The 9810-nt window shown below is 39.9% G+C and overlaps 1 protein-coding gene and 1 long non-coding RNA gene across 3 annotated transcripts in view; one reads left to right on the forward strand and one right to left on the reverse strand.

The window, feature by feature from the left end:
* Positions 1 to 3389: 3389 nt before the first annotated feature.
* Positions 3390 to 7058, reverse strand: tnip2 (TNFAIP3 interacting protein 2). 2 transcript variants are annotated; one of them, XM_042423083.1, is made up of 6 exons: positions 6335 to 7058; positions 5606 to 5908; positions 5313 to 5402; positions 4916 to 5179; positions 4671 to 4787; positions 3390 to 4558 (listed from the first exon to the last, which is right to left on the reverse strand). In XM_042423083.1, exons 1-6 carry the CDS (start codon positions 6650 to 6652, stop codon positions 4283 to 4285), a joined length of 1368 nt encoding a protein of 455 aa, XP_042279017.1. In that variant the 5' UTR covers positions 6653 to 7058; the 3' UTR covers positions 3390 to 4282. The 2 variants fall into 2 exon arrangements, with proteins under 2 accessions (XP_042279017.1, XP_042279011.1); XM_042423077.1 differs by having other exon boundaries at positions 3390 to 4561; positions 6335 to 7056.
* The window catches only part of LOC121905114, a 41241-nt gene continuing 38246 nt past the window's right edge, over positions 6816 to 9810 (forward strand). Inside the window, exon 1 of the long non-coding RNA XR_006098349.1 lies at positions 6816 to 6902. This is a non-coding gene — a long non-coding RNA (uncharacterized LOC121905114). The remainder of the gene's footprint in view (positions 6903 to 9810) is intronic.

The raw sequence follows: 9810 nt of genomic DNA on the forward strand, positions 1-9810 counted from the left end.
GATAGTGTAGGCAGTGATCTAAATAAAATATTAAAATGGCACAGATTTGTTTTTTTTTTCTGATAGATGCCTAGATAACTGCAACTCAGTTCAGCCTTTCCTCTGTTTTGAAATAAGAGATTTCAATGATAACTTAAAAGAATTTTACTGTACATTGTGTTCTTTTAAAAGTATATCCTCTGCTGTAAAAAGTGACCTTGTTGATGAAGGAAAAACAATGGTTCCAGAGAGTTGTAAGAGCACTCAGAGCAGTCTGACAATGACGGGGGCGAGCGCCAGAAGGATTATTAAAAGGGATCAAAAGCTGCCTTGTAGCTTGTAATCAGAATGCTGATTTTTTTTTTTCATTGTCAACTGCCTGGAACACCAGGCCGCACTTCCAAAGAGGGAATCCCCCCTTCTTTCCTGGCTACAATCTGCCACAGTGCTGCTTTTGACGGCCAAAACCTTGAAATTCCTAACCAAAAAGACCTAAAAATACCCAGGTCAGCATTAATACCAGCTACCTCAACTAACATATGTGAAATTTAAAATGATCCGCTCAAGTCGACAGTGCTCCGCTTTTCAAATAAACTTCTCTGCTTTTTTGGGAATTCCCTCGTGATGGCGGGAAATTCCCATTCTTTTAGGATACACACAAGATTAAAGGCTGAATCTATCCATTCTGTGTTTGTCTGGATAAGTGTCAGGCTGAAGTTTTCCCTATCTGTTAAAAGTATACGACAGCTACACCCGCACATCCTGGTGCTTTGAAACGTGTTTCCAACAGGAATTGATCTACCACTGTCACCTGATTTTTCTTATTAATTCTTCTGTTTCTTAGAAAAGTTCCCAGACACTCAGGTGGGGACTTGTGACCTATTTTCTTCCACTCTCAAATTGGTGGGTAGAGCGGTTGTGTGTGAGGAAGTGCAGTCACTCATAGACCCTACTGAAAACGCGTAGGTGTGTGCTGGCGGGGGAGAATCCCCAGAAGACAGTTGTGGCCTTTTTGGGCCTGTGTGTATTTTCTGCCAGCGTGCATGTGGTTGACTTATAGAGATACTAAAAGTTGCCCTTTAAAAACCAAAATTGTAACCAATCTCTTTGTGGGTATATAAACTGGAGCCAGGCTGATGTGTTATGTAAATTAAATAAGTGTGTTGGAAAGTAATTCAGCCACATATATCGTCCCCAGTTGGCTGATGAGTAAGTTAGCATGTGATGCTGCTTAGTGTCATTTAATCACTTAGGGACTTTGGTGATGTACCAACTTTCAAACTTTTTCGTTTTATTTTTAGAAGTAGTCCTTTTCAAGTCTTATTTTATGCCTTAATTCTTAAATAAGGCATAATATAACCTTAATTCTACTATTGGTAAAAAAGATTTCTATATTTTTTTGAATTTGTATTAAAGCAATAGTTTTTGTATTTTGAGGTTTTTTGACAGAGACTTACAGATGGGTGTCAAATTAAAGGAAACACCAATATAAAGTGTCTTAGTAAGGTGTTGGGCCACCATGTGCGCCCAACACCTTACTAAGACACTTTATATTGGTGTTTATGTTGGTGTTACAAAGGTGTTGGTAATACTAAGGTGAATCAATGCGCCTTGGCATTGATCTCTGAACAAATCTCTGAACTCTTCTGGAGGGATGAACACCATTCTTCTAGAAGATATTCCCTCATTTGGTGTTTTGATAATTGTGGTGGAGAGCGCTGTCTAACACGTCAGTCCAAAATCTTCCATAGGTGTTCAATTGGATTAAGATCTGGTGACTGCGAAGGGCATAGCATATGAGTCACATCGTTTTCATAGTCATCAAACCATTCAGAGACCACTCCCATCAGGATAGACATGTTTCATCAATGGATCCTAACCCTCAGAACAATTTTGTATTGATTTGCAGTGAGCCTTCCCTCTAATGGGACAAGTGGACCCGAACCATATCAGCAAAATGCCCCCTACAGCATAACACCAGACCCCCTCACTGTAGGGGTCAAGCATTCAGACCTGTACTAGTTTTTCCTTTAATTTGTCACCCGTCTGTAGATGAGAAGATTGATACCACTTATGTCTCTATTGTGAATATGAAACTACTGATAGTGGCTGGTTAGCTTAACTTAGCATAAAAAAGGTGGGAACAGCTAGCCTTACTCAGTCCAACAATTACAAAATACAAAACTTACTTATTAACACATATCTCATGTGTTTAAACCGTACAAAAACTCAAAAGCGGTTTTATTAGAGGCTATATTCTGGATTATTTATTGTCTTGGACTGTTAATATCTCAGCTGGTTACCTGGCAAATTGGTCAAAGCCAGGCTAGCTGTTTCCCCTTCTTTCCAGTCCGTGCTAAGCTAAGCTAACTTGCTGCTCACAGCAGCTTCATATTTATCATACAGACATGAGCGTGATATCAATGTTGTCATCTAACTCTTGGTAAGAAGGCGAACAAGTGTATTTTCCAAAATGTCAAACTTTTCCTTTAAAGGATGGACTAAAAATGTAATAAGAAACCCAGAATTACCTTGTTTCTATTTGACCTAAAAAGGTAATATGTTGCACATTTAAAGCAAGACTGTTTAACTTTTGCTTCCACATTCCTCATTATCCGGTCAATGAAGAGTCATCAACCTGTCTTGTCTATCCAAGGTTTGGTAACATTAGCCAACATACTATAGTCTACTAGTCATACCAGACCCAGTGAGGCTGTAACAAACAAAACCTGAGTGTACTGAATTGAGTTTTATTGTTCATGGATTCAGCTTTTCAGTTTTAAGGGTGTGTTTTGTCTTCTTACAGTTCAATTGTCTGGATTTTGTATTTAATATCTAGTCAAAAATCAAACAAAAACTACAGGGGTTGTTTGGCTTCATATGTTCTATACTCTGCAACAGCCTACTTCCTTTTTTAAAGAGGGGATGTCCAGCTTCCTGTGCTTACTGCACCAAACCCATGACAACTGATTCACCAAATAGCACTGCTGGCTTGTTTGTGTCAAAATGATACTTCAGAGCGACTGACTGCATGTTTTAGTCACTAACTGATCCGCAGGCAGTTGTTGAAGGTTTGGATGTAATTTGAGATACCATCTCCACTGGTCTTCTCAGTACCCCTGTAGTGTTTGCTTCAGCCACACAACAGCTGGGAATCTGGCTGTCACAGTACAGCGTGCCCATTCAGGCAACACTGGGAAGGGGTTTTCCACCGCACACAAACACATACACACACACACACACACACGTGACACTGATGGAAACACACACTAAAAGACATGCACACACACTTAGATTAAGTAGCGCCAACATTTTCGTGGTTGGGCTATGATCTGTGGTTACAGCTCGAGGCTGCAGACAGTCAAGAATTAAAATACACCACGCAATAATGAGACATATTTAAAGCTATATAAATCACCATAAGATAAAGTGTGGGTAAACAATCTTTTATTACAAAAATAATGTGCCAGCTCAAAGAAAAAACAGCACCATTTCTAAAAAAAAAAAAAAAAAAAAAAAAAAAAAAAAGTTGTCAGTCGGGATTCGGTCTTTACAAGAAGTTGGATCTTAAACATTTTTTTCCAGTTGTAATGTGTTTTAAGATTTTTGATCCCAAAAACTTACCAGAAAAAAATCTCTCATGGCTTTGGTGGAAAAAAGGCAAAATGATGTTTTGTTTTGTTTTAAAAACATTGCACTAGATTGATTTGCCTCCTCCAATTATTTATGCAAAGAGAATAAATATAAATATAATAGTTATATATTTTAAATCTGTTAAGAATATATAATTTACAGAACAGAAATATGTAAAGTTCCATCAAAAATAAACAACTTATATAGCACCACATTATCAACTAGATGTCTAGATCTAACATTAGAAGCTTATGTATCACAAATCTCTTAATCGTACGGTCCAACGATTATTTATTTTGGCTAAATGTCAAGAAAGTGCAACAAGTTTGTAATTTGACATGTTGAGGTATATGATATTTGATAAATCCACTTCCCTACCACGATAACCCCTTGCCCACCCATAGGAGAACACTTAAAACCTGGATTTTACAAAACTACATGCAGGCTTAAAAAGACTTGAACTAATTTCTCTTGTGACAGGGGAACTCTGGTTTGTACAGTTTTGCTTCAATATGTACAAAACATCTTAAATCACTTGTTTCGTTTGTAGTCAAGCCTTTCCGAATTGGAAACTCCACTCGGGTTATTTTCAGCCATGTAGTGCTGCTTTTCAGTGTTCAGTAACTGTCAGCAAGAGATAAGTGTCTTTTCCAAATGAGTGTTGTTCCGTTTATAGTTTGGCACACTCTTCACAATGGTTCAGGTACTCTGCTGCATCCATGTCATCGAACTTGGTGAGGCAGCGCGGGCATTGTAACTCTGACAGGCCTGGGTATTCATTCCAGACAGGGTTCGGTGCCACTGTTGCAGCTGCAGGCTGTTGTTGCGCTTCAGTGTTTGTCCTCAGCAGATGCTCTGCAGAGTCCTTGTGTCGCCTCGAGGAGATCCTGTGTCCAATGTGCACGCGACACATGGGAACCACCTCTCTGCTCTCTCGACTTGCTCCCTGCTAAAGACAGTGATGTACACACACTGTTAGTACTGCACAAGCACAAGCCAACACCAAAAAAAGGAAGTGAATGCGCCGCTAGATGCACTTATCCTCCTTGTTGTCTCACCTGTTTGTGTAGCTGCTGCTTCAACTGATAAACTTGATCTTTCAGGTCTTGGATCTGGCTCTGTGCTCGCTCTCTGTCAGCACGCTCCGACTTAAAGTCGTCTGTATAGATGAGGACCTGAGGAAGTGAAAGAAATAACCTTTACTCTCTATTTCTACTGCTTTGTTATAAATCAATTTTTTTATGATTGTATGAAAAAACATCAGATGCCACTCAACACTCTGAGACCACAATGTTGCACCAACCTGCTGCTCCAGTGTCTGGATGCGCTCTTGGTCATGTCTCCTTATTTCCTCCACTTCTCTTCCCAGCCTCGCACACTCGCTCATTTTGTCCTCCAGTAAGCCGTTGAGCCTGGAAATCTCCTGATGAAGCAATCCAGTGTTGACAGAGCCCAGCCCAGGCATCAAGCCCTGCCCAGTGGTCTCCTTCAGCCTCTGACACAAGCCTCTGATATAATCCTCCCTGCTGGAATCATACTTCTGCCACTGAGAATTCAGACCTTGTACCTAAAAGGAACAAGTACAACAAAGGTTAGACCCTCTAATCATGCACTATGCTCTGTATAACACTTAAGTTTTGTCAAAAATAAAAGTATTATCATTGAGCATAACTAGTGAACTTGTTATAGTTGAGACTTACATATGCCACTCGCTGCTTTAGCTGCTGATTCTCCTCCTTAAGTTGACAGATTTGGGTGTTAACACTACTCCTGTCAGAGCAGTCTGTCAACTGTAGAAAATAGAGGAAGGAGAGTTACAACCAGGCTCTTCAAATCAAAATAAAAAAGCAGTTTGCATTTTGAGAGCCATATAGAAACACTTTCTGGTACTTTGAGCATATGGTCCAATGCACAAGTGAGTAACAGGCACCAGTTGCCCCCATGAAGCCCAAAGTTAACACAAACACTTCAACACAGCTGGGGCGTCACACACCTCCTTTGCCTTTTGCTGCTGAGCCATCTCCTCCACTTCTCCTCCCCCTTTCTTCTCTTTCTCCAGCCTGGCCAGCAGCTCCTGGCACACCTTCACGGTCGCGCCTAGCTGGTTGCGCAGCTGGTCGGCCTCCTCCGCCAGGGAATTGCACAGCACGGCCCTGGTGGCCTCTGACCGCTCCCTGTCCTCCAAGGCTAACCGCAGCCTCTGGATCTCCTGGTCCTTCTCGTGGTCCGGCTGACACCTGATGCTCTCCAGCTCCAGCTCCTTCTCTCTGAGCTGCCCATTCAACCTCTTGATTTCCTGGAGGGGGTGGGGGGTGGGGGGGGGTGCAGGGGGCGGGGACAAGACAGAGAGATTAATTGCATGATCACATCAATTAGTACAATGTTAATTTGTATTTTTTTGGCTATTATGTAAAGCAGTGAGCTGCATTTTACGTGTGAAAGGTGCCACATAAATAAAGTTCATTATTATAACTGTAGGTTTTCAATTTTCTTTTAAGATCTTATGCATTTGGTCACAGGTCTATGTGCATCTATGAGGTTCAGGAAATAATTTAAAACTAATACAACATTGTGGGAGTAATGATAAAAACACACTTTATGAATATATGGACTTTATAAATATTCTTCAGCTTTAATGTCTGTACCAATAGATCTGTGGTTAATGTACCTACAAAGGACATCTGCAAAATTATTAAAAAAAACAATTTCCAACATATTTTACCTCTGCTAGTTTGGCCGCTTTGAACTCTACTTCATTCCTCTTCTGTTTCAGTTTGCATACTTCTTTACATAAACTCTCCAACAAGGACTTGGACGGCCCGATGACCACAGACTCCTTATCTCCTACAGTCATATAAATCCTCTCATATCTCCCCAGCCTCGTTTTTAAATCTGCTATGATGTTGTCCTTCACGAAGATCTGTTTGTTGAGAAGGTCGATCTCCTGCCGCGTCTCATGATACAGAGTATTCAACGTGCTGTAACTCCTGTTTTTGTCTTTCAGCATGTCGTTATCCGTGTTCATACTCACGCTATCCATTGCAAGATTCGTAGATTTGACAGAAGGAGCAGTCTTAATAATAATCCAGTATTTGACACATCTGCTTCTAGCCTTGAGTTTTTCGAAATGGACTGGGGAGGTCAATTGTGTCGGAGCTTTGGCGCATCAGTGTCGACAATAATATCCCCGAACAGGGGATTTCCTAGGGAACTTCCCCTCGGACTTTTTTGTGCTTCGTCAAACTGAGCCTGTCTGCTTTCAAAGATTCACCCTCGCTCGTCATTGGGAGGTAAAGTTTTTATAGCCTCTTGGCACAAAAAGTAAAGAAACACAGACACACAAATCTTAGGTACAGGCTAAAAAATTTTAAGCTAGGTCTCACCAACGGCTGAAAAAGAAATACCGGTGCTGCCTTCACGGCCGTCGTAAACTCAGCCTCTAGGCGAGAAGTGCGATTTTCAATGCACTAAATACTTAGCAATAGCAAACAAAAAGTGTTCCAGTAAAAAAGGTATTTTTGTATTATTATGTTTTACAAATTAGGCCACATAGCTGGAGTGTGAATAAGAAGAAAACATCCCTATCATACATCTAATTGACCTTTTATTTATCCAACCCAAAAGTTGCCATTGTAGACATAACAGGAAGTAGTTAGCATGACATGTAGAACTATCACACAAAGTTCCCCACAGTATTAGCTAATATTATGCATGGAGTAACAGACAATACACATTCAAAAAGTATTAATTTTCCCAACGGTAGTTTACTGGGTATCTACGTTTCCCGCCCCCCAAACGTCATATAAAGGCAAGTCGGAGTGTCATAGCAAAATCCCCATAAATCCACAGTCATCATATTTGGTTTGTTAATCTCCCCCAAAAAGATTATTTTTCCCATAACTGTGAAGGCATCATAATTGAGAGTTTCTCTCATTATGATGTTTAATTCCTCTGTTAAGTAGCCTGAATTGCGCAGTTATGGCCAAACCCGTGTGTGTGTGTGTGTGTGTGTGTGTGTGTGTGTGTGTGTGTGTGTGTGAGTGTGTGAGTGAGTGAGTGAGTGAGAGAGATATTGTATATTGTAGCTTCAAGCTCCATGATTCATACATGACTGACCACTGAGTGGGTCTTAATGATCTGTGGGGTATTTTTGCTTTCCGAAATGTTGGAAACAGGACACTAAGCTGCAACAATTGGCGACTCTTTTAATAACCAATTTTCATGCAAAAATGCCTCCGGCCTGTTAAATGTGAGAATTTACTGCTTTCTCTTGAACAAACAAAACAAAAACATTTCATGGATTACTATGATGGACATTTTTACTAATTTCTTTAGTTTTGTATCGCATAATAAAGAAAGTAGTTGACAGATAAATGAACAAAAACTTTGCTCTTGACCAATACTTAAATTTCATCACATAGGCTATTCCCACTTTAATGTATTTTGTAAAACAGACGGGCCACAAATTAAAGGAAAAACTGGCACAGGTCTGAATATCTGACCCCTACAGTGAGGGGATTCAGTGTTGTGCTGTAGGGGGGCATTTTGCTGACATGGTTTGGGTCCACTTGTCCCCTTAGAGGGAAGGGTCACTGCAAATTAATACAAAGTTGTTCTGAGTCATCACCTTTATCCTATGATGAAACATTTCTATCCTGATGGGAGCGGTCTCTTCCAGGATGACAATTCCCCCATCCATAGGGCATGAGGGGTCACTGAATGGTTTGATAAGTATGAAAATGATGTGCATCATATGCTATGGCCTTCACAGTCACCAGATCTTAATCTGATTGAACGCCTATGGAAGATTTTGGACTGACGTGTTCGACAGCGCTCTCCACCACCATCATCAAAACACCAAACAAGGGAATATCTTTTGGAAGAATAGTGTTAATCCCTCCAGAAGAGTTCAGAGACTTGTAGACATCAATGCCAAGGTGCATTGAAGCTGTTCTGGCAGCACATGGAGGCCCAACACCTTACTAAGACACTTTATGTTGGTTTTTCCTTCAATTTGACACCCGCTTGTACATCTCATAATGCAAGCAAGTATGTATCCTTGAAGATTGTTTCACAAGGGAAATAAACAGTTATTGAAATATCATATCATAAAATGTTAATTTGAAAAATGAATCCACATACAATCCAAAGCAAGCATTTAACTGTGGAAAGTATTATCATTCGAACATGTGTGAGGTCAGTGGTGGAATGTAAAAAACTATGTTTACTCAAGAACTGTACTCAAGTACAATTTTGATGCACTTTTAACTCCATTTATTTGACAGCTTTAGTTACTTTACAGATTCAGGTTATTAACAAATACAATCAACTAATAAATTATGATATTAGCCCCACCTTTACTAGCTGCAGCATTATGCACACACAATAATTTATCAATAATTAGAGTCCAATCATATAATATGTAGTATTCTGAAATTGGCGTTTCTGCATAATGAGTACTTTTAATTTTGGTACTGTAAGCACACTTTGATGCCAATACTTGTGTACTTCTACTTAAATAACATTTTGAATACAGAACTTTTATTTGTAACAGTATTTCTGCACTGTGGTATTGCTACTTATACTTAAGTAAAATATTTAAATACTTCTTCCTCCACTGTGTAAGGGCAATGTTGCAATTTGTAGTTTACAAGGTAAACCTGGTTACATAGGGAAAATGCAACAGGTGTATAACTGAAGATCATTTGCAGCCCAGTCCCTAAGCATAGACCACAAATGAATAATTAATATACTAAAACCCTGGCAAAACTCCATTTCCTTTCAGGTTGGACTCTGGACTACTAGAACAGAGCACTTTTATGCATTATTAGTTCAAAATGAAACTATTGTCTAGACTGTGGGAGTAGAACAGAAGACTTGAAGCCGCTCATTCAGGAGGCTTCATCATCTCAACTGGCCTGCGGGGAGTCCCAGATATTTAAGCCTTTCTGGGTCAATCCCACCATAATATCACATGAGAGTTGTGAAGGTGAGTCATTAAGTTCACATGGGAGTCATGTGACAGTCACATGAATCAAGGTGTGAAGTAGTGTAAAAACCTTGTGGGAGGGGGTGTTAACATGGCATTTTAAGTAAGTAAGTGATTGTTAGTTAAATCCTTTAGGTTGGTATAGCTATAGTTCACTTTTGGTGCCATTCAGAAGACAGTGATGTGCCTGAGTGTGATGTTCCTTCCTT

The sequence above is a fragment of the Thunnus maccoyii genome, chromosome 2 (genome assembly GCF_910596095.1).
Source record: "Thunnus maccoyii chromosome 2, fThuMac1.1, whole genome shotgun sequence".
Classification (NCBI taxonomy): Eukaryota; Metazoa; Chordata; class Actinopteri; order Scombriformes; family Scombridae; genus Thunnus; species Thunnus maccoyii.